This window comes from Charadrius vociferus, unplaced genomic scaffold, assembly GCF_000708025.1.
Source record: "Charadrius vociferus isolate BGI_N301 unplaced genomic scaffold, ASM70802v2 scaffold423, whole genome shotgun sequence".
Lineage (NCBI taxonomy): Eukaryota > Metazoa > Chordata > Aves > Charadriiformes > Charadriidae > Charadrius > Charadrius vociferus.
In genome coordinates this window covers 320,326-344,822 of record NW_009648149.1, presented here as the reverse complement: position 1 = coordinate 344,822, position 24,497 = coordinate 320,326, and the positions used below count along the sequence as shown (strand labels likewise).

The 24,497-nt window shown below is 47.2% G+C and overlaps 1 protein-coding gene across 1 annotated transcript in view; it reads right to left on the bottom strand.

The window, feature by feature from the left end:
- The window catches only part of ERICH3 (glutamate-rich 3), a 23,690-nt gene extending 679 nt beyond the window's left edge, over nucleotides 1-23,011 (bottom strand). The window contains exons 1-9 of the mRNA XM_009883987.1: nucleotides 22,922-23,011; nucleotides 21,512-21,667; nucleotides 20,006-20,224; nucleotides 19,167-19,347; nucleotides 17,474-17,660; nucleotides 16,098-16,354; nucleotides 13,390-13,611; nucleotides 9,924-10,016; nucleotides 234-1,696 (exon numbers count right to left, since the gene is read on the bottom strand). Coding sequence (XP_009882289.1) covers nucleotides 234-1,696; nucleotides 9,924-10,016; nucleotides 13,390-13,611; nucleotides 16,098-16,354; nucleotides 17,474-17,660; nucleotides 19,167-19,347; nucleotides 20,006-20,224; nucleotides 21,512-21,667; nucleotides 22,922-23,011 — 2,868 coding nt within the window. The remainder of the gene's footprint in view (nucleotides 1-233; nucleotides 1,697-9,923; nucleotides 10,017-13,389; nucleotides 13,612-16,097; nucleotides 16,355-17,473; nucleotides 17,661-19,166; nucleotides 19,348-20,005; nucleotides 20,225-21,511; nucleotides 21,668-22,921) is intronic.
- Between the last annotated feature and the right edge of the window lie 1,486 nt (nucleotides 23,012-24,497).

Below are 24,497 nucleotides of genomic sequence, written 5' to 3'. Positions count from 1 at the left end.
GGCTGTGTGCGCGGGCCCAGCCCCTCGCCCCCCGGGGACCCGCTCCCGCTGGGCTCCGCTGCCCCGTCCCCCTGCGCAGGGGTGCTCAGGGGGGGGGTTGCAATCGGCTGCTCCCCGAGGGACATCGCTCCACATGGTTCTCCACGCCGTGGGGACGCCCCACCATCCCCAGCCACCACCACATCCCCTGCCACTCCCTCAGCAACAGCCCCTGGTCCGGCGTGGCCACCCACCACCGCAATGGCCACCACTCCTGCCTCGCCGGGCCGGCACACACACAGCACCGGGGCAGGCAGCGCTGCTTCATCCCGGGCATCACCAGGAGCCCTCTCCTTCCCCCTCTCTTTAGCCCACGCCAGCAGCCCCTCCATCCCCGCCGCCAGTGCCCTCGGACCTGCTGCTCCACCCACGACCTCCTCTCCACCTCCTGACCCCGCTCTGCCTGTCCCCGCAGACACCGCCATCACCCCTCCAGCAGGTTTTTCTTCCGTTGCACACTCTGTCTCTCCTTTGCTGACTAGAGATGGGTTTCCACTCAAAAGCGCTTCTGCTGAGCCCTCCTCCTCCTCTGCTGCTGTGGTCTCCAACTGAGAAGACCCTTCACTTACGGGATCCCCTCCAGCATCCACCAGTGCCTCTAACCCAGGGGCTACTTGCGGCAGGGGACCCGTGCCAGGCTCCACAGCCGCCCCCGTCGCATCCCCGGCCCTCAGGAGAGAGCTCCCCTCTACCTCTGGTGCCGTGCCAGTCTCGGAAGTTGTTTCTCCTATGGCAGCTTTCCCCAGCTCCATCCCCCCTTCCCCTGACGCCTGCAGCTGGGAAAACTCATTTGGCTTTACGAAGTCTTCTCCTCCAGGCGTTGCTTCTCCTGTGCAAACGGTTGTATTCCCTAATGTTTCCAGGAGAGCCCTGGGCTTCCCCGCAGCCTCCTCTCCTTCAGAAACGGCCTCCTCCACAGGCTCTCCTCCTCCTCCAGGGCCAACTACCCTGGCAACCCCTTCTTCTGCCAAGCGGGCGTCCTCCACAGCCTCCTCTCCCTCAGACACGGCACTCGCCGCAACGCCATTCCCTGCAAAACCTCCGTCCTCCACGGCCTCCTCTCCCTCAGCCACCGCCTCACCCACCTCCTCCTTCACTGACGGCCCCGTGGCTCCCACAGCCTCCTCCGCCTCGGAAGCCTGCTCCACAGCCTCCTCTCCCCCAGAGACCTCCCCAGCCGCCTCCTCTCCCTCAGGGACCTCCCCAGCCGCCTCTTCGGACACTGCTCCATGCTCCTCTCCACCTCGCCGTGCCCCTGCCGGCTCCTCTCCCAGTGCTGCCTCGCTCTCCATCCCCTCCATCACCCCCTCCTGCTCCCCAGGTGCCACCTCTGCGCCCGGCTCTGTTCCCTTCCCTGTCCCCTTTCCTTTGGGATCTTCTTCTGCCATGGCGCTCTCCTCGGGTGCGGATCCCTCCACCGCAAGCTGTCCCTCTGCCTGCAGCACAGCCGCTGTGTCTTCCTTGGGCAGCAAATCTCCCGCCCGTGCCACTTCTACTCCTGCCCCTTCGGTGGCAGCATCTCCTCCCTCCACAGCAAGGTCTTCCTCCCCCAGGGCTCGTCTCTCCCCTGCCATCGGCCCTTCTCCTACCACTTCTTCTGCCGTCTTCTGCATGTCAAGTGCTCGTGCTCCTTCTGCCAAGGAAGATCCATCTGGTGCTATTAAGAAATAATCAAAACATTAGTTTTATTGAGAACTGCACCAGTGTTACGGCTGTTTTACAGGTTTATTATTAAAGATACTATGTCTCCCAAGCAATGGGACATCGGCATGGTGACACGGAGAAAACTTGCTGTGCTGCACCTGTGCCCTGACTACGCTTCCAGTGCTGCCGTTCTGGCATCTGGCACAACTCATTTAAGCGAAATTGTTGATGCGTGACCAGCTTTCAACTCCGCGAGTTCTGCCTGCCCTGCCTGCTCTCCCTGCCTGCCTCGCAGCGAGCTCAGGCGTGTGTATCAAATAGCTGTACGCTTGACAGCAACATTAAAAAATTCAGAAATAGGTGCATCAGGCTTGTTGCTTATGTTTACCGCTAGCCTGCTGTCCCTTATATTTTAAAGTTTTTCTTCATTTATACATATACATATATTAATCAGTTACCAATCACTATCATACCTTTACAGCACTCACACTGAAAATCCTGCCTGCCGGATCTGGCAGGGCTCAGGCCACTGTCAAAATCAGTGCCATGTAACCATTTCAAAAATATCTAATGGAAGTGTTGGTACAAAACAAAACAAAACATCCTGAACTGGCATCCCAACTCAGCGTTAAACATTACTGTCTCCACAAAAGTACAGGGCCTGAACTGCCCAGCTGCGAATACTGGACTGAGTCTAATGTAATGGATTTTGCCATTCCCTGTAAAACGGATGCTTTTTTCACTTTGTCTAAAAGAAACCAAATGCAGTGTTGTGCAGGGCACGTGTTCACCTGCTTCATTAGCAGCGAGAGGAGTTAATTTACTGTGGCTGCTGCTTACAAAGCATTCCCTTCTGTCAAGTGAGGTCTCGCATTGGGCAGGAGCGGTAACGGCAACCGTGAACTTGTTTCAGCATTAAAGTATTCAAAGTGAGGCACCGTGCGAACCTGAGAAGTCCACAGCTAGGAGATTCCAGGCTTTCCAAAGACAACCTGCCCGGGAAGCAAACATGTTTCAACCCCGATTTGGAGGGACAACTGACGCAGAAGTCAGGCTGCCCCGGAACTACCTGTTCTCTACCCTGGCCTATGCGTCACAAACACGGATCCTCCTGAGCACCAACACGTGAAGACTACTGGACTTTGAAATTAAATGTTACAGACAGTTGTTTGTGGTCAGCTGATGAGACCAAGGCAGACACAAGCTCATCTGAGAAAGCTTTACTGAGGAAAAGACCATGACTGACAGACCAGAGATGGGAAGGAACCTCCAGCCTCCTGTATACACCTTCTGGATGAAAAAAGACAACAAACCTTAAAAGACTATGTTCTTAGACTACAAAGAGGAAGAAGATCCAAAGGCTCCCAGCTGACCAGAGGAAAAAAAAAAATAGAACACCCTGGATTAACGTGCCAAAGAGTGCACAGGTAGCAATTTAAAAACAATATCTGACCTGTTCCTGCCAGCTGTTAGACTCCTAGAGGATGGAAGAAGTAAATGGAAGAGCACCGGTGCAGACTGAAGCCAGGTTTAACCTATGGTTTTCTTCTCTTTTCAGACTCATTGCTACTGTGCCGCGGCATCTTAACGGTTACTGTCACTGGGCTCACTGCCGCGGCAGGTGGCTGGCGTTAATACCCGCTCTGTAAGACGCAAGGCTCTTCTCCCCGGCACACCAACCCCGCTAGGGTTGCAGGGACCAGAAACATCCTTGGCGGGAACCGAGACCAAGCTGAAGTGTCCACACTGCCAATAGTGCCAACGGCTAAAAGGGAGGTGAGTTTGGGAGACAAACCGGGTACGGCACGGAGATGGAGTCTGCAGTTCAGCTTCGCTCCTCGTCTGCCGGTCCCATCCTGCCCGTACTGACTATGTACTTCCCAAGGAGGCGCCGCGCTAAAGCTCAGGAGCTTCCTGCTGCCCACAGCTATCGTCTTGACTGACAGCCGGACCCTTCATGGCCTGGATTCTTTACCTAGGACCACTATAACTGCCAAAAAGGCATTAATCATACATGACTGCAGAAGCCAGCTAGTCATCACCCGATTTTATACAAATTAGGAAAGAAAAGCACAAGGGGGGTTGGATAGCCTAGAAAGGAAAGGGCAAACACCTCTACAAAAATACTTCAGATGAATAATATTTAATCCATGTCCCCGTTTGACAGACAACCTCACCTTCACTGGCATCATGCTCTGTACTTGTTATGTTCTCTTCTTCTTCTGCTGCATGGGAATCACCAGGTTCAGGTTCAGAACTCACATGGTGATTATTTCCAATTGCCGTTGCTATTTCCTCCTGCACTGGTTGGCAATCCGCAAAAACTATCACGAAGTTACAAAAGAAGAAGCAAGAAAGAGAGACCATTAAAAAGCAAAAGGGGAGTAGAAGTCATCCAGCCAGCTCAGCTTGGTCTAAAATTTGACATGTTAGGGCAGACCTGCCTGGAGCCATGTAAAGCTTCACCAGCAATAGTTCTTTGAAGTTGATTAAAACCAAATGGAGACAACCATTAAAAATCCAAGGGAAAAATCATGCAGGAGCACCTGCTGAAACTTAGAGCGGCAATCTCCTACAACACTTCCACACAACGGCGAGATTGCTTTTGTCAGGCAGTCTGAGGGGGTTCAACATATGAGCAACAACAGTGTTTTATAGACATAAACTTATTATTGTTCTATGAATACTTAAAAAAAAAAATTCTGTGTTAAGCTCCCAACTACAGTTCCTATGATTCCTCAATTCCCCAAACTAACACAAGTGACCGAAGACCTATGCTTATCTATAAATAAGCGGGAAGTATTTACTGCTGACTGAGATGCTTCACATTCAAGTCGTACGTTTGACATTATTAAGATTGTGCGATCAGTTCTGGTTTTGCTTTATGACTTGCTGAATGATTACACAAATGGCTTTCAAGTTAGCAATACTAAACAACTCCTTTATGTGCAGTATTCCAGCTGCGTACGCAGTCCGACCCCCTCAGCATCGCCTCCGAGAGCTCTTCCCTCCAGCAACCCTGGCTTCGCCCTTCGACTTCCGTCAGTTTTCTGTATCTTTCCTTTTCTGTTGCAGTTATTGGCTTAGTCCTTTACACAACGAGCTTGCCAGTTTGCCACTGGTATGGACTAACAGAATAAAGCCAAATCTCACACTTGGTTTTACTGCCGAAGGGCCTCTATCGCCAGTAAACCGCGTCCCTCAGGAAACACAGACCCTCAGGCGCATCTCTGATACAGCTGCCTGTGTTCGTTTGGGTTGTGTGTGTGTGCGTGAGACTCCATTAATTCCTGATGCTGCCTGGACGGTGCCAGCAGTCAGCTATTTCTGACTGCTCCTCTACAGCTTCGAACAGCCTTTGATCAAAAGGGAGGAGCTCAGACAACTGCTTGTACGCCATACTTATGTCAAGCATAACCTTCAGATCCTAAAGGAGACAATCACAACATTTCTAGATCGTATTACTGTACGGGACATGAAGCAGGACACTGGCCAGATTCATCTAAGCAGTAGAAGTGCTGCAGAGACGCTCGTTCCAAGTTTCAGTTTCTGAATGTCTACAGACAAGTCCTACGCCAAGGGCCGGTGACAGCCCGGACACTTTTCGATACCTTCACCAATGATCTTCCCAGGATCAGCCTATGGCACTTCATTGAGACAAAGCATTTTGTCTGAGAGTAGAGGAGGGTTTCAGCCAGCGAGAAAAAAAGATCTGAATCCCGACTTCGCCTTCTATTACAAAAATACAGACTGAAACCAATCACCACAACACACCACCCAACATGTTTCTGGCTAAATCATCACTCACAGCGCAAAGAGGTGCTACGCAGTATGATACCTTGACTTTCAAGCAACACCTCATATCAATTTCTCTGGAAATAAAAATAAGGAGCTACGAGTAAAAAGCTAATGCTCCCACAGCAAGGAACCGGCTGACTTTGGGCCGCTCTGCAGTAGAGCATGTAATGAAGGTACCCAAAATATTTGGCTCAATAAAGAATGGACAGGAGAGAGGCAGTGAACCCGCTGTGGCAGGAGCCCGAGGGGCTGGCACCATCAGCACATTCAAAAACACACTAGACAAACTCGTGGACATCAGATCCATAAACGGAGACAAGAGGACTAGGCAGGCGTTTGTTTCTAACAGCGGGGAGAGCTATGAAATGAGTGAAATTCAGAAAACAGAGCCTCTCGTGTTCACGAACAGCATCTTCTCTGGCCCCTGGGAGACACAGACTGCTGTCAGATGTGCCTCTGGGCTGATCTGTCGGGCACGTCTGAAGTTAGTTACCGGGAGCTCTGCTAGAAGAAAAACGGTTGCATAAAAATAAGCACAATAAGACTGAGGGACCTGGCCGGTGGTCTCATCCAGATTGCCCACTTAACCCACAGAAATACTGTGCTGCCTCAAAGCGTTCGTACAGGTCTTCTACGGATCGCTGTCACTTCTGGGCACCGTGTAGTGAGATCACGTGTCCTTGCATGTGGCAGAATGTTCCCTCCAGCCGTTTGCTAAGAAAAATGGCTATCAACTCTCATGAGACTGATTTTTATACATGTAGCTGTGTGTATGGGATTTAATCTGCCTGCTGCTTCAGCCAGGGCACCAAAAGGTCCAGGAGTGGGAGAGGTGTTGGTCCCACTGGCTTGCAGTGAGAAGACTTAACATTGTCTTCCCTGCGACAACCTTGCACCCTTCTCTTCCCAAATCCCTGGCTCTCTCCTGCCAGTGCACACCCTGTGCTCTCTCACCCTTTCCCATGAGTTTGTTTTTTTCCTATACTCTTGATTCTTTCTACTCACCCTTGTATGTGTTATGTTTCTTCTTTTTTTTTCCACTTTTGTTTTTATTTTTTCTTCTTCTTCCTCCTGTGGTTCCTCCTACTTTCTGCTTACACCCGTCCTTCCTACCCCATCAGTACCCTGCACCCACACAGCTCTGAGCAGAAATGTGAGAAAAAATTTAAAAGACCATTTCAGCCTGCAGAGCGAAAGGCACTTGCTCAGCACAAAGGCCTTTTTGCCTATACCATAGGTCCTGAAGGGCAGTGATGGCTTCACTGCCTGCTGCCACACTTCACCCGGGTAAAGCTCTGAGATCTGCTCTGGGAGGAAGCATGGGAGTTGAGCAGGGAAGGTCCCGGGAGAGCACTTACAAGGTTCCTCCTGGGAGCCAAGATCCTGACACGGGTCTCTGGGCAATAGCACACAGCCTGTTTGAGTGGTTCTGAGGTCCCGGCTCTGCAGAGAAGACAAGCAGCTCTCTGCTCCAGGACATGCCCTGGCTGCCTCACGCAGAGGTGCAGGCAGCCCCTCTGCGACCTGCTGAAACGCCACGTGCTTTGCTGGCTGTGGTGCACATATTTTACTTTGACCTGACTATAGGGCTGGGGCCGGCAGTCCCCATTCTTCGCCGTTTGCCGCCTGCATAACAGCTGACAAAGGGGACTTGACAGTCCGTCAATGCACGAGCCCAGGGGAGGATGACAAACACTGCTCGCAACGATTCCCTCTCGGGATCAGCAGTGCCTCCTGTCACAACGAGCACAGCAAGCGCAGACACGGCGCAGCAGGAGCCCATCCCGGGTACTTCCACACTTCCGACAGATCTGCTCACACCACCGGTTGAGATTTGCCCGGACTCAGCCTGCAGCTGGACAACCCCAGAGGGGCGTTTTGCACCTTTTGCTTTCTTCAGCATACACAATTTTCTCTGGTGACGTAGTCCTGCACTGTTAATGACGGCACCGGTCAGGAGAAGTCCTGTCACAAGCAGAGCACAACGGGTGTCATCGGGGCAAAACCAAAGCAGTGCCGTCTCAGCCTCCCCCAAACGCGGGCTGGACGGCTGATGAGAATGACCAGCCTCACTGAGAAGTTCATGTGAAAAAACCAGGGAAGCCCGAGAACGGACTGAGAACCAATTCTACAGTCGCAGTGAAGGACTGAGCTCCTCCAGCCCTCGCGGCACCTCTGGAGGCTTCTGGCGCTCAGCCTGTTGGAGGGCTGGAGGAGAGGGGCTTGTAACCATCCGGCATTTCTTTTAAGACTGTAGACACCCTTAATTTTTTGAATTAGAATCTTTACCATGGCAGCAACCGTGGTAAGTGCCTAGAAGAAGATAAGATTCCCATGTGACCTTTGTTACCCCACAATATTTCTTCACCACACTCATGATATCTCAAAAAGGGTATTATCTTTTTCTTTCATTGCTCTACACACAGTTTCTTGGCAATTCATTTGCTACAAAATTTACCTAGACAACCCCCACATAGATAGGGATAAATCAGCATGCAATTTAGGATGTTGTTCCTACCTGTAATTTTTATGATTCAATGATTTTTCTTGCCCTTCCTTGATCTGCACTGTCCCTGAACCTCAGCCAGTCTCCTGGCAGCAGAGATGATGCGGGACTTGACGAAGAAGTAAACGCTGTCACCTACATAACATTCGGACAATCTCTCTATATTTGATAATCTCTCCCTATTTGACAGAGGACCTCTGTTCAAACCTCGAGCCATAGAACCACACGTGCTGAATGTAAGCACACAGGAATTTATGCCGATAAAGAACACCACTATTGTCTTAGGCTAACTCAGTGCCAGATTACTAACTTGACGCGTTCGATTGATCTTTCCGTGGTTTTGTATTGCAGAATAATATTCTGTCCTTGCGGTTTTTAGTTCTTTCTTCAGTCGTGCTTACTCAACTCATCTGAGCCTAGTGGTGAAAGTGCTTAAATTGAAGTCTCTTTCACACAAGTGAAGAGAGGGGTTCCAGAAGCAAACATCTTTGAAGAGTTCAGCATTATTCAATGAATAGTATGTTATTGTATCTACTGCCTCAATTCTGGATGCATAACAAAGCAAGAGCAATGCACAAGACTGTCAAAGGAACCCAGCAGCAACAGGCTTGCAAAGCGTCATGCACCAGCATTCCAATTGTTTATTCCAGACACGGCTCTCTTAGATGCTCTGCAGTGAACAGAAAGCAATAGAAACAGAACCAAAAAAAAATATCAAAATAAAGGAAAAGCATTCTACATTCCACTGCAAATCCAGCATACAGAAAGACAACTAGAAATTTCATCTGCCCTGGCTTGTGGCTCTGCTGCACGTCAGCACCAGTACAGATGACTATTCTTTTATCCTGCCTGATTTAACAGCATCCAAGACATTTCCCCCATGACCTGGATGACATTGCAGAGCAAGAGCTTACATTTTTTCCAGTTCCCCAGATACAATAACGCAAAGCCTTGCTCGTGTGGCCAACCTTTTATTAACTGCCCACTACCCACAGAGGTAAGGCTGACACTGCAAGATGCCCGTTTTATCAACAGTAAAAATGAGGTGCCACACACTGACCGATCTGCTCCTTGCCAACAAATCATCCATGACGGAGTGAAGCAACACATCCACAGCTCAACTGACATAGTTTTGATCTTCATTTGCTGCACCATGATTCCCATGGTGATTTTTGGCGTTCTTTTTGAATCTAGTATTCAACATTATAAACAGAGTCCCCCAGTCTGGCACACGGAGTCCTACAGGTAATAAATCCTGTTTGGACTTTATAATAATTGCATGATAGCTGGAACCCAGCTACTGGAATAAAAAGAACAGCCAAAGCCTTACACTGGAAACGCTAGAAAAGAGCAATAAGCCAGGGTCACATTCTGGGTGGTTCCTTAGCAGCAGTACAGAGTATTCTCACAGCCCGAGAACAGTCCCGCGGCCGCACTGCCCACGCTGCACCACGGCTTAGTGTGAGGCGAATACAGCAACGCGCGCACACACTAGTCACGCACTGCTGTGCAGAGGGACCGTACTCACCACCTCCGTCGTCGCTCTGAGGGGACTCTTCACTGCTGTCCTCAGTGTCTGTCATACTGCTTGCCAAAGGCACGAGACTTTCCTCCCCACCATCCCTCCTGGTACTTGCATTGTTCTCCCCATCTTCCCCTGTGTTGCTTTCTACTGACTCAGCCCCTTTGAGTTCCACATTAACTTCAGGGCTTTGATGCTGTATTGCCGGTTTATCTTTATTAAAAATTCCGGTATCTTCCCTGGCTGTTAGATCTTCTGGTTTTGCCTTTCCTGCTTCATCTATTCCTTCCTTTTCCAGTGTAAAAGTTTCCTGATTTTCCTCCATCCTGAGCAGTTTATTCTCCCCATCCTCATTTCCATATTGTACACGTGCTGTGTTATCAGATGCCCTTTCGATATTATACTCCTCTTTGCCTTTAACATCGTCTTCCATCATTTCACCACGAGAGTCATCTTCACTGCTGTACTGAGTACTGACGGACGAGAGCGAGTGTGCAGCCCGCCTTTCTAGAAATAGCAAACATAATTTTGGTTTAGAATTTGTCACTAAAACATCTGCATTCATTGGCCACTAGTTCCCTTTGCTGTGCACAAAGGGACAGACGCTTGTCTGACATCAGTCTCTGGATTACACCATCTGAGGATATCGTGACAAAGTTCCAGTAAGTGCAATAGAAGAACATTGCCCAGAAGTATCAAAGTGTTAAAAATCAAAGGCATTTAACAGATTTTTTTCTGATAATGGAAATGAACCAGATTAGCTCCATCCATCACACAGATACGCACTTCCAAAAGCACCTCTAAATGTGACCCAGACAGGTTTTAGAGTAGTTTCTTGAGCTCAATGTTACAAACTATTTCAACCACAGCAATCGTCCTTTAGTGCACTCCTGTTATCTCAGTGTCTTCTTGTGTAAAGAACCCCACTCAGAGTACACTCCTCCACCCTTAGAAAATCCAAGGGGCTGAGGAAGGGGGTTCCTTTACAGACATTTCCCCCGAGACAGTACATTAATTTCTAGATCTGTCACAACTACATACGTCCAGGAAGCGGCAATTCAGGTAAGTGGAAAAGAGCTGGATATTAAAGAGGTATACGGATTCAGTTATAAGAGAACAACTACGTAGGACTTGGGAAAATGGTGACTCAGGTAGGGATATGCTGTCTTGGAGAACTTGTAAATGTAAACATAAAGAAGGGAAAAAAAACGCTTAAGGATGTGCAAAAAGGCATAACTAATTTAACTCCGTGGTTTTTAAAGACAACTATTTTTAATAATTAATACCCAGAAAAGTCTTCCACTGTTGAGACCTATTAGGCACTTTAAAATAAAAAAATGAAACTAGTGGTTGCTACTGAAGTTGCTTGAAGTATTTCTACACAGACTATTTTCTGAGAGTGAGGGTCCTTCATTCAAAGAGAAAGCTCTTCTTGTCCTCAAAATTACCAATGAATTCTTATTTTTCATAAATTCATTATTATGTCTCAGTTGGTCTTTTTATCTCTTCTCTCCACCTTTTCAAATCAGTGGCAGGAAAAAAAAAAACAGTAGAACGATTTCATTACAAAGGGGAAAATATCAAATATCAACAAATAGGAATCAGGAATAAAAAACAAAGGCATTTTTTGTTCAATGTATCAATGCCTAGAGTGGTCAAAAACAACAAATAAAAGCTATCATTTTCTTTAAAAGATTAGAACCAAATCTGGATAAAACTAGATGAGGACTGCAATGCCATCAGGTACACAGTGAATGGACATTTGGGAGATGACAAACCCGTCCTACAACAAATTCCTTCCCTGTTCACGCAGAAGGAAATGCCCAGCACCAGTTCGGGTTCCACTGCTCGCTGTTTGTGAGCACGTTCTGTGCAAGGCACGCTGGAAAGGCTCACGTGAGCCAAAGGGAAGAGTGATTCCAAGCCCTGAGCTTCTTTGAAAGCAGCTTCCCCCATTTCCACGGCAGCAATGCTGCCCAGCGCGGGACACCCACCGCCTGCCACTGACTGCCAAATGAGACGCAATAACCGGTGAACACCGTGGCACTGCGCTGATGGAAAAGACAGAAGCAGCAGATGAGGCTGCTAAGAAAGAGGGTTAAACCTGTCTTCTTTAAAACCACAGAGAATGTCAACGATTTAAACGCCTGTCCTGAGCTACTGCAGTAAGGGAGAAGGAAGCAAAGCCGCGGCAAATAGGACCGGACACGCACTCGCAGCACCTCGCAGCTGATGGGCACCACAACTGGCTGCTTTACAGTATTCGCTGCGGATGTTAAACGTCCCTATGTCAAGATTTGATGGCTTCCCAACAGCCTTTCTCCTCATCACAGAAAAACTCATACTGAACGGGTGAGTTTTGGTGCATGCAGCACGGCTACATCGCAGTGCAAAGGTGCGTAAGGGCGGCCCCTAACGAAGGCCTTAACGTATAGGTAGCCATGAAAGGGCCCTGCAGTCCCCTGCTCACCTATACACACCTGCGCATCCACACACACTGTTAGAGCTTGAGAAGCAGCTAATCAAAGTCACCAAAAAGTTGGCAATGCCACACACTAACGAGCAGAAAAGAATGCTTAGTTGCACTGATTACTCATGAATCACAAGCTATTTCTGATTATCATCATGAGAAAACAAAAATCGATTCTTTTTGATCACTGCAATGATTTTATAAGCAAGGATTTCTCAAACCTGATTCTAATTTCTGTTGGATTTTGTACTTTCTATAAAAAGTCTGGATCTTTCTTGCAGCTGCAACCTTTTTGCAAACAGCTGTATTGCTTTTCTTTAATTCACCTAGAAATACAAATGTGAAAGTAATGTTTCCATTTAACTTGAGAAACAGTTTGCACAATAGGACTGTCAAATGTAAGGAAGATGAAGTAATTAATTTTAAAACAGAGGTAAATGGAGAAATCCTGGTACATTATGACAAGCAAGAGGCACATAAGTCAGGTCAGGATCTAACAAAGCCATAGAGGAGAAATGTTAGAGAAATACAACACTGTGCCAGAAGGAAGAGGCACTTCACTTCCCACTTGTTCACCACGTGGTGAATGGAATTCTATTCTTCATCTAATGAATGCGAAATTGCCTGCAAGTGTTCTGGGGGATTATTTATGAAGATGCACAGCTTGGACTGCATGAAGGCCCATAATTAAAACACTAGGCATTAAAAGCACTGATCCGAAAAACTGAATGGCAGAAAATGCTACTTACTCTACAAAAACATATTCCAGAACAGTTTCATCTTTCTGAATTAACAATAATAATGGTCTTGGGCACTTCACTGCACACTTTCGTACCTACATTTGGATCAAGGATCACAGACCACCTTCCTGACCACGATCCCTGCTGACTCTCGGCCAGACTTGGGGAGGGACGCTCCCTACCCGGCTGCCAGGGACGGACCAGGGCACAGAGCTGGGCTTCGGATTATTCGGGACCATTAAAGACAGCACTTCTAAAACAGAAGGTGGTGTGCTGGGTTTCCTGGTGATTCCTCAGCTGAAGGCGCGTATGCTCCGCAGGTGTAAGTGGTCACAGCTCCACGGATGTCGGTGACCACTGGCGTCAGGTGCTGAGCTGCCCCGCGGACTCAGAGCTCATTTGCTGATTGACTCCATCTCCATTTCTGCAACTGAATAGTTCAGCAGAGTCTGCTGTGAGCTGGCACACGCTTACGCTGCCAGCGGGCTTGGCCGGATTTCCGTGACGGATGGTAGAATTTATAACAGATAAAATAGCTATCTTTTACCAATTCAGTAGGAATTGCATGGTTTTTTCTATGCAGACTCAATATACATATTGGACATACACCAAACGTAAAACACGCAGCAGCTCAACTTCTCTAAGCCCTATCATGAAAAAAAAAACTAACCTTGTTTATCATCCTCCGAGTCACTGTCAGAATATCCATCACTTTCATCCTTCTCACTGTCAGAGTCCTGCAGTGCCTTCTGTGAGGAGCTTTTACTCTCCTTTTCAGAGCCTAAATTATGGTTTTTATCATCTGAGGTTGACTTTGACATTCCATTCATTTGATCACGAGTCTGACCCCCTTCATTAACTTCTTCATCCTCTTCAAAATCTTCATCGTACTCTAAAATAAAAGAATTATACTGTGAGACAGGAAACAGAATTCACAACTAATAAAGTCCTTTTAAGGAGACAGAGGTTAACTTCGTTCATCTCCCTTTGCCTTTGCATTTGCTCAGTCCTTTTAAAGCCAAGAGAGAATCTAAGACCACAGACAGAAATCATAAGAGCACATTATCATAAAAAAGCATCATGTTCTTCATAGCTAGAGCAGCAAAAATGCAGTAAAGCTACTGAATGATGCACCAAGTATGATTAATACATTAAAAACAAACCAAACAAAATCATTAGCCACTGAAAGGACTAGAAAAGTTAAGAGCTGGGCAAACTCGGAAATAAAATGCAAGACAGTCTTATTACAGGAGAAAAACTTGTTGCGATAAAAAAAAAAAAAACAACCAAGCAATAGAGAAAGCTGGAGAAAGGCCATATATTGAAGCGCAAAGTAAGATAAATGTGGATTGACATGGCTAATTAGCAAAGAAGTGGCTCACAAACTAAATGAATTAATGAAACCCAGTCAAAGGGTGCTGCAGAGGAACAGTCTGTTATCACACTGGTCTAAGATGCTCCTTCGAGTCCCAGGTGAAATCCTTGCACAAATGAGGCTTATGGCAGAACTACCATTTTTACACCACCATGGTCTGGATTTCATGCCAGGCTACTCGCATGACAAGTTGTAACACTTGACAAGTAACTGCTCAGCTCTATAGGTGAAGACTCTCTTCATGCATACGCATTAGACAACCCTTCCCTTCCAGCCACGGCGGCACTATTTAAGATCCCAGGCACCAGCACGCACAGTGGTGTCACTGATTGCCATTTCAAATCCTGCAGCTCCACTGCTCCCACGAGCTCGCTGCGCACGCAGCAGAGACAACAAACCTCAATTGGGAAGGAGAGCTGTCGCTGCTGACACACCAGCTGTCCCTCGTGGCCATGCTTTCTCACCTTTCAGATGGCATTGCTCACCTCTTTTCCTTTCCATCAGTGCTTCTAAAGTACTGCAGTGACAGAATGCCAGGGACAGAAATGAAGAGTATCTGATGCAGAACCAATTAGGCAAATAAACAATTACCCAGACAATGAGAATTAAGGGAATAAGGAGATTTATTTTCCGTATTAAAAATCAGTTGAGATTCCAACCACGCTGTTGGAAGTGAGTCCTCCTTAGGTAACTGTCAGAAAGGTGCCCACTGCCTGGAAGGCAAAAGGCTTGATGAATCACAGACGCGATCCACAGGGACTAACGAGGGAGCTGAGCAGTGGCTGCGATAAATTATGAAAGTAAAAATAGAAAAATAGGAGTGGGAAGTAGGAATTAAAATCTCTCTCTCGACTGGACTTACTCTGAAAAAGGCGCTACAATAGGGAGTGAGCGAAGGCTTGGGCCACGCTCACCATCTCTTCCCGTAGGGACAGTCAGCGGCAGCCTGGTGGCAACAGGGACTGGCCTCAGGTAGCACTGGGCAAACGGCACGCTCTGAGCATGCAGCTGGAGCTGCCACGCATCATTTTTATACCACAAATATTATCTTTGTCTGCTGCAAGGAACACCTCTTGGGCAAACTTTCAGCAAGGGCAGCCTCTCTCCGGTCTTTAATTTTAAGCCTCTGCCAACAGGAGATGGGACTGACACACCAGGGCAAGGTTGGCCGGATACAACAGGCAACGGGAGCGTTCGGCAAAGGGAAAGGACGATGGCCCGGGGCCTCGGAGCAGAGAAGGCAGGAAAGGTGGGCTGGGGGAGCTGGAGCAGAGGGAACAAACGCTCAGACGAGCGAGGAAGCTGGAGGTTTGGGCAGCTGTCAGGCAAGCGGTGCCTGGGGCAGTGTGCCGGAGAAGGGACTGGGAAGAGCCTTAGGTGAACAAAGCATCACACTCCCACTGGCAACAGACAGGAGAAAAGACCAAAATAGTTCAAACCAGCCAAACCTTGCTGACGTTTTGCTGCTATGTGCTCTTCCCACCTTCCCTCCCTTTTTCTACCTCCTGCCCCCACGGCCGCCGTCTTCTCTCCATTCACCTTATGCTGACGTCCTGTCTCCCTCACGAGCTCACCTCGGACTCACTCTCCCTACCCACACAGAGTGCCACTTCTTCCCTCTGCTCTACTTGTCCTCCACCTGCTGCCATTCTCCTTCTTCGCTGCTGTCCCTTTGCTGTCCCCCGCTTTCCTTCTGCTTTCCCACCCACCTCAGGCTCCTGCTTCGGCCTCTCAGACCCTCCATACTCGCTTTTGGCTCTTTCAAAACCCTCTTATCCTGTTGCTCGGCTGAAAGGAGACCCACTAATTTTCTTGCCCAGACAGAGGCATCACCACATTTCTCACACGTGAGGTGTCCTAAGAGAGGATGCTCCAGGCGAAGCTGGAATCCCACAATCCCATACCTTCTTCAGAATCACCCTCTCCCACTTTTCATCCCCTGCTGGTGCTTTGGAATACTGTACCATTTTTAGCAGTGTCTTCCTGACTATCTTCACGCTCACCATCAGATAGTTTTTCCCTTTCTTCTTCTCTGTGCTCCTCTCCAGTCTCCATGTTGTCCTCAATAGTTTCCACACTCGCTTCGTGACCTGGTATGATGACTAACACTGAATCTTTGCGCGATTTCTGCTCAACACTGCTTTTACTTGGCTCACTGTGCACTCCATCTCTCCAGGAACCCACATGCTTTTCCTCGTGGTCCTCCATCTTCCGCTTGGGAGGGGATGGCTTTTTGTCCAGACCCATCGCAATAATGCACCTATAAAAAAACAAGAAGAATTGGAAAGTGTCACATTTTTCTTTCTGTGAACAACGGAAGGGCAGCAGACACAGTGAGCTATTCAGCTCATTATCAGCAGTAAAACCAGGTCCCTGTCTGCCTCTGCATTGCCACTCAGACAACAAGGTGACTGACAATGACTTACTTGGAGAAGCACCCTAAAATCCTCAAGTGCTCCACAAACACAGATGCAGTTCCTTCCTGAAGGAGAGTAACACTGCCTGGTGACTCAGGAAGAAATTATCCAATTTTCGGAGACTATATTAATTCAGAAAATTCACTTCAAATGTTTCTAGAAATCACACAAAAGACGAGATCTGGGCATTTCTTAAACTCTGTAGCTACTATATCCATTCTGAATTCAGATGCTTCTCACTACTTTGAACATACTAAGTAATACATTTACATAAATCATGTTCAATGTTAAATTGGAGTAGAAAAAAATATGGTACAATAATGTAGATTTTTTTTTTCTTAGAATTCAGTCCTTATCTAAAAAATACAGTACAGCTCTGTGGAGGTTCTGTTCTTCCAACTGCTTGCTGCTCTTTTAAAAATTCCTTATGAAAAGAACAAAAAACTTTTAAAACTATCCATGTGTGCAATTTACTTGTCTGGCATGACTTAGTAATCACACAAAAGAAAGATTTTATTAAAATTAAAGCTCCTTGGCAAAACCACAGCTGTTGCTCACAGCACTGACTTTTGCCCAAAACCAAGAACCTTCAGCCCAGATTCGTTGTGTGAAACACGGCCAACATTCCATACTGCCTCACTCCGCAGCCAGGGCTATTACAGCAGATTCCCACCTTAGAGGGAGAGCTGCTTAAAAATAAATTATCTTGCTCTCACAATCACAAAAACAAGCCCTGAAAACTGCAGTTAACTCAGCAGCACTTGATATTTATTTCACTATCGCTTCCACCAGAATTATGCCAGTGGCATAGGTGTACCACCCCACACCTATCCCTCCCTGCTCGGCTGCGGAGGCAGAGCTGCCTGCCTCCCGAGGAGCTGACAGATCCAGCGCAAACACTGCCCACAGGGTGATGGGTGGGCTGCTAAGTCCTTGTGAGCAAAGTGCATTCGTCTCCATACCTGTAGCAAGGAGATGCTCCCTCCACACTGAGAAACCCGAAGTGCCCATGTCTGCCTCCCAGCCTGGAACGCTTCTGATGTTTGTACTCGCAGCAACAGCTCAACCTGTCCACTTGCATCCCGTTGAGAAAAAAGGTGAGGCTGAATGGGAAACCATGGTGCCTCTTCGAGACAAACTGAAAGGTCTCTGTAATCACGGAAAGGAGAGGGTTCAAAGGAAAAGGCCATGCTTTACTGTCAGCCTATTGCAATTGTACCTCATCTGCATCACCTCCAAAGCACCCAGCCCTCTGAGGTCAGGTACTATGGCTCTCGGCTGTGTTAATTAGTTGGTAAAACTCCTCCTCCTTCCCACACAACATCATTGTCTCTTTCCAACGCAGGAGTTCCACGCTGGACACTCCTGCGACCAGCTAACACATCGTCAGCATGGCCACTCAGTGCTACAGCAGAACAGGGACTAGAGATTCCCGTCTCAAAATAATTACCCTGCTGCTTGCCTTACAGGAGCGCACATTATGCACAGGAGGTTTAGGATTCCTGGCGTGTGTCTCCGTGGCGCAGTGCAGCAGTACGTTAGAGCTCCTGCAGGGTACTGCCTTCCTCAGCGCAGCACCTCACAGGCTGCAGCCGGGCTGCAGCATTAGCAGCTCTGAGCCCACACTGATGTGGTTGTACTCAGAGCAACCCTGCGCAGCTCGAAGATGCTGTTTCAGGAGCTGTTTTGGGTGACTGCAAGGGCACCAGACCCTAATGACCCTGAGGAGCTCCCAGCGCCGTGCTGGGGGGCACTGGGTCGTACTCCCTTCACCCACAAGTCACAGTGTCCTGCCGAAGGGAACCGGGCGTGCAGCCACAGGAAGGAACCCACGCTGAACTCCAGCAGGTTCCCTCACGGGTGAGAATGGGGCTCGGGACAAGAGGAGCACACCCCGAGGACACCTTCCGCACAGCCGGGACATGGCTGTGACAAATGCCCTAAGCAGATCTGCGGGCGCACTGTGGCGTGCCCATAACCTCAGGGGACAGGCTGACGGGCAGGGGTCTCTGCACCATCCTCCCAGCCCCAGGGAAAACGGGAACACAAACGCCGTGGGCTCTGCGAGCTGGAACGAGGGGCACAATCTGTGGGATCACTCTTCCTCATAAGTGAAAGTCTCCCAGGCATTTCCTCTTCCCAATTTCCCAGAACACAATTTGCCTTTTACTGGTTTGATGGAATCGCTCTCACGTAAAAGAGATGGGAACTGGGCTCCCACTACGTACGCCTCCTTCTGCAATAATACGCAACATGCACTGATGTATTATTATAGCAAGTCAGAAACAGAAAACCCCTATTTAAGGACAGTTGACTGCTACAACTACTTTATTAAGCACGCATCTCTACACAAAATTCATCTAAGCTACAGTATTTTGTTAAGTCAGTTCTCTAAATTCATTCTACCCTAATTTGCAAAAGTAATTGCAACCTCACTTTCAGCCATGGAACAGTAGATCCACATTTAGTGTGGAGGCAGATGGTATAAAAATCCCTGGATGCATATATCTTGACTGAGCTCAGCTGAAATCATTTTGCTATCACATCAGCATTTTAGCCAAAAAAAAAAAAAAAAAAAAAAAAAAAAAAAAAAAAAAAAAAAAAAAAAAAGCCGTTGCCAGAATCGATATGAACCCTTTGACTCTTTATCCTCACCTCCTTCCAACAGCTTGCCTTTGTACACGCAAAGGTTTTCTCCTCCACAATGCTGCTGATAGACTTTGATTTCGTCTCGGTAATCAGCGCCATCGTGAGATAAATGCACACTTTTTCCTAGAAAGACCATGGTAACAAATGCGTTGCTGCGTAACGAGGGCTTAGGGAATCCTCCAGAATTCTGCAGCAGGAAATACACAAAAAATGCACTCAGCTTCCAGCTCTAACAAAGGGTGAACACAAAGATGCGTACGTACACTGGAGGCTTCCACTCTTTTAAGACAGGCCTTGAGCTGCTTCAAGGGGAAAGCGTTTTGTCACATGTAGAAGGGCAGGAAAATATTTTGGACTGAAATCCACTGCACTGAACAGCCCAAAATTGCAGGGATCAGGTTTAAAGATCCATATCATCCCTCCCAATCCTGGGTTCCTACAATTTCCTTTACAGGAGTCAAAACTGGCTGGAGCTGTGGTGTAACAGATGCAGTTTTCACACGCTCAAGGCATTTCATATATCCCTCTGCAGTTCTGGTACCAGATATGGTCAGAGACAGGATCAGATTGACTACGATGGAAGGCTTTAAATAAGAGTTGCTATGTTTTTTCCGTTCAAGCACCTTTTTTTCCCCCCAACAGATGAAAAACCTCAAATGTTTCAGTACACAGAGAGATAGGTGGCAGTTACATACTTTAATAGTTGTAAGTTTTCTTCCTTTCAGTAATTCAGCAAACCTTTATGCAAACTAGGAATACTAATGTCTTTCAGCATTAGGTGAATACATCCGTGAGGAAGGCAATATTCCTACACGTAAAGTGAGAAGTAGGCAGAGACAGCTTACCTTTGTTAAAAGTTGCTCTAAGCCATTTGGTGCAGTGGTGGGACGAAATCGTCTGCCTCTGGGCATCCCATTTCTCACTGCATTTACGCTCTTGTCCCCTTTTTGCAGGGGGGGAGGCGGCACTGGTATCATATGACTGTTAATGACAGGGAGTTGATACGGAGATACACCGGTCACATATTCAATCGAATTCATAAGTCTTAACCCACTCCTCTCCTCCTGCAAAAACATTTTAACCAGGTTAAATAGGTTACGCAAAACCAGCTACCGGGCACATTGAACTAACCGTGGTTTGACTGCTCTTTGCATTTAGTAACACACGCACTTCTAGAACAATTCCTTAACTTGGTGCTTGCAGTTTTGGTCATGAAAACATCTCTGTGCTAAAACCCTTTCTTTTAATTTGCAAAGCAACAGGCAGAATGCTATATACAACACTGTAAACCAGGTACAATTTGTAACCCTGCAGAGCTCTGACCACGCACAGACAGAACACTGCACAGCCCCACAGCACTGCTGCGTGCTCTCAGCTGGTGAGCTTATTCCAAAGCAGACAGAATCTTCCAACAGTAACATCATTTGGCACCAATGATACAAGATGTGGTTCAAAATGCTTCTTTCCCATTTGTAGTGGAGGTTTAGTCCTCCTTCAGGGTGAAATTCAAACAGAGAACCAGGGCTCTGAAAGGCAAGGTGTCTCTAGAGAATAAATTCTGCAAACGGTACACACTCTGGATCCGATTTAGCTGTTGTGTCAGTAGTGAGCACTAAAGCAATCATTTAAATGACCCATAATTTGAGTAGACATAGCTAGTGCCAGCAGAGAAAGGATCGTGACCATCGCCATGCAGAGCAAATGCACAGCAGAAGGGAGCTACTCACACAGCATCTGCCAGTCACAGGTGGCAGGTCACAGTCCCATTCCCAAACCCTCCAGCCCCCTGGAACTCCTAACACAAAGCCATTTACATCATGTTTTTCTAGAACAGAAGACAAGTCCAAATCTCACCTGAAAGTAACTGCGTACATATCAAGATCAAATTTGGCTACTCGAAAAAGCTCTCATTCTCTGAACCTACTAGTGTGACTTAGTAAGAGGAATGTTCAAAAAAAAAGAAATTATTTTTTTGCTACTTGGCAGCTGTAGCTGATGATGAAAACTTGTAAGACCGTTTGAAAATATTCCTGAGTAACTGGTGTTAACCGACTGGCTGCCTCCCTCTCTACGTAACAGAAAATCTATGTAGAGGCAGAAAACTTTGCATGCAGAGAGGTTTTATACTTTGAAAGAGAAGTCACTACATTTTTCCTAGCTGTGATCAAGAACTGGGCATTAGGCCAGTAAGAAAATGCCTTGAAAATTAAGGAGAGGTCAAAAAGGAGAGTTAAAATAAAAGGTGATAACCATTGGGTAGGCATGTTGCCTACTGGGAACTACAGTACTAAAGCAGTATTATAAAGCTGTCTCTAAAATTATACTATTTTCAGAATGAAATATGGCCTCACCTCACTGGCAAACTGCTGATTATTTTCAAGTGCGTGGCACTTTTGTTTAGAGCTGGAAGTCTTTGGTACAGACCCCACTGCAGCAGAGCTGCGAAGCGGCTGGAGGCGAAGCGGGCGCTGCATGTTTCCTGGAGCTGTATTTGGTCGCCAGGAAGTCTGGAAAAGCAAAAAGCAAACAGCTACAAAATCTCAACGTATAGTTTCCAGTGCAGAGCAGCAGCATAAAGAAAAGGGGGGGAAAAAAAGAAAAAAGAATCGCATTGAACAAGATATTTGGAAGTGATGAGTGATTCTCAGGTACCTCCAGGAAATGAAATTTTCTAGTCTGCCTCTGAAGAGCCAGACACTTTAGGCATCTCTGATTGAGCATCCAAAAACCGCAGCATCCAAACTGACTCTTGGCATAAATCTAGGTTTTCCCACTGTCTCTTCACAGTGCGGCCCTGAAGCAAACGTAACGAACTCGCAGAACCTGTGGCAGTGTGCTATGTTTTGGCGACTTCAGCACATGGACAGTGAGAGAACGCGTGACAAAAGCATGCCTATTTTTGTTCAATACTCAGCATTTTCCTGACTTTTTAATGTCATCTTTTCCTTGTATACCCTTCAGAATACCAAATTAAAATGTTAAAACCTAAAAAAACTGGTTAACTGAGTTAACATAGCACCTTAGAAAAGGCTGGCTCCTTGGCTGGGTGCTGCTGCGAAGGACGTCCACCGTTATAACCACCTACAGGTCCGGGTGCCCTCTGTATGGGAAGGAGAGGAGAAGGTCATTCAGCACTGAAAGTCTCTCTTCAATCTGCACTGATTATCGTTACTGAAATGGAGAACCAGCTAAAAGTAGACCATATTTTGACCTTTGACTTCAGTATCATTATATTTCACTACATTGGAGGAGTACATTAACATTCCTCCTCTGCCTCTTCAGAGAGAGTAAGAGGCTTCTGAGCCAGAGCTCCAAAGCACGGCCTTCTGCAACGAGCTTTACTCTTACTGCACCCCTTCAACTGTGTTTTCTAAAAGCCCCCCATTGCTTGCAGGGTTTTACGACATCCCTAAACCTACCTACAGCTACGGTATTTATTGACTTAATGTACTGATACTGGCCTAGCCCTGGGTGACAAGGCAGATAAAAGGGAAAGATTAAAGCAGATTTAATCACAAGCAAAGCTATTTTTTCCTGAGTTCTGATGTGCCATTCCTGCAACATCGGCTTCTCGAGATTTCTCTTCCATGAGACCATCCCGCAACAGGCAATCAGCCTCAGGAGATGAAGGATGAGGCCCTAATGCGGAGTGCTCAGGGCAGGCAATGCTCCGGACTGAGCGCAGATGCCATAGGTGTACGAGTAGGCTTTCAGCCATCTGTGCTTATATTACAGAACACGCAGTATGTGGTGACACTCACCAGCTGCGAGCGACCGGCTGGTTCTCCAGCCACTAAGGGATGGAGCCCGTGACGATTTCTTGAACCAAGTGGCGGATGCGGGGAGCGCATGTGGCCAGCACCTTCCACTAATCTTCTGGATTGCTCCACCTAAAAGAACAGAAATTTACGTCTCTGAGGTACTAAAGGCAATTAACAGCAATGTTTGAGCTTGCCTTCCGTCTGCCTTTCATCGACAGCTATGATGACCAGATTGCCCAGCCCCTGTGGAACACCTGGTTAAGGAAGGAAAGGAAATCAAGGGGAGGAGGAGAGAGGGACGAGGGAAGAGACTTGTTCCCATCTCCGACTCATTTCCCTGCAGCCCCCTCCAGCTGCAGACTCCCCAGATTCAGTTAATCTGCCTCTTTCTGCCCACATCCCAATGCTTGGTTTGGTTGAAGATCTCTTTCTTTTTTAAATTTGAGTGCATCTGCCACCTCTTTGCTCTGACTGCTGCCCCTCCCCACCTTTTATTCTCAAAAGCTCCACACCGGGCCAACTTCCCTTCTGGAAATAGACAGCTATGTCTCTCATCCTCCCTTGCCCAGTCATCTGTCTGTCTCCCCTCCTTTTAGATCAGCCACTCAGCTGAATTCACTGAACGTATGAGGTGAGAATTAAATTACACTGCTAATTCCAGCAGGTTCCTCTGTCTCAGTGTGGCATCACAGCAAAGACACAGACCACATATCTGCAGGCGTCTCCCTTACCCTTTTCACTGAAGGAAGCAGTTTTGGTTTGTGTTCCAAAATTACCCAAGTCCAGAATCAGAATCCCTTGACAGGGGACCGTAGTCGCTGCTGCCACTGTGATGACTTTCTACCAGCAGTTCGGTCAGTAAATAATGCCTTTGCAATTACCATAGTGATCAGCAGTTTTCATGAAAATCTCCTCATTTCTTTACCTGATTAATCGCTCATAAATGTATTACTTAAAATTAAAAAGATTTGACATTGTTTTTCAACTGCTCAAAGCAGCATCTACTTCTCCACGCGTTCTTCTGCATGTATGCAGGCTCCCAATACAGAAATAAGATGTTGAGTGTCTTTCAGCCAAAATGAGAACAACTTGTCCCATATGAGTCCACGTGACTTCGTGGGGAGAAGAACCATTGACTTCTGTGGGACTTCCATGACTATAACAACTGCAGGATCAAGCTCTACCCACATGACACCAGAGTGAAGACTCCTGAGACCTCTTTTCATTACTTACGTGCTGGTTCTGCTAAATACCATGTGGAGAGGCAAAGAGCTGAAAACGGGAGCTCAGTGCCCAGCAGCACTCAAAAGCAGGTAGTGTCTAGAATTACTAGGAGAACTGCAACGTGTATCTTAAATTATTCATCCAGTTCTGGTTCCCCATTTCAAAACAGAAATAGTAGAACTAGAAAAGGTAAAAAAAATGGCAACAGTAATTAGAAGACTGGAATGGCTCATGTAGGAAAGATTCAATAGATTGAGGGTCTTCAGCTTGCAAAACTGAGAAGGAATATGAAAAAGGTACGTAAAACCACAAATGCTTTGGAAAAGGGGAACAGTTATTAACTTTTTTCATA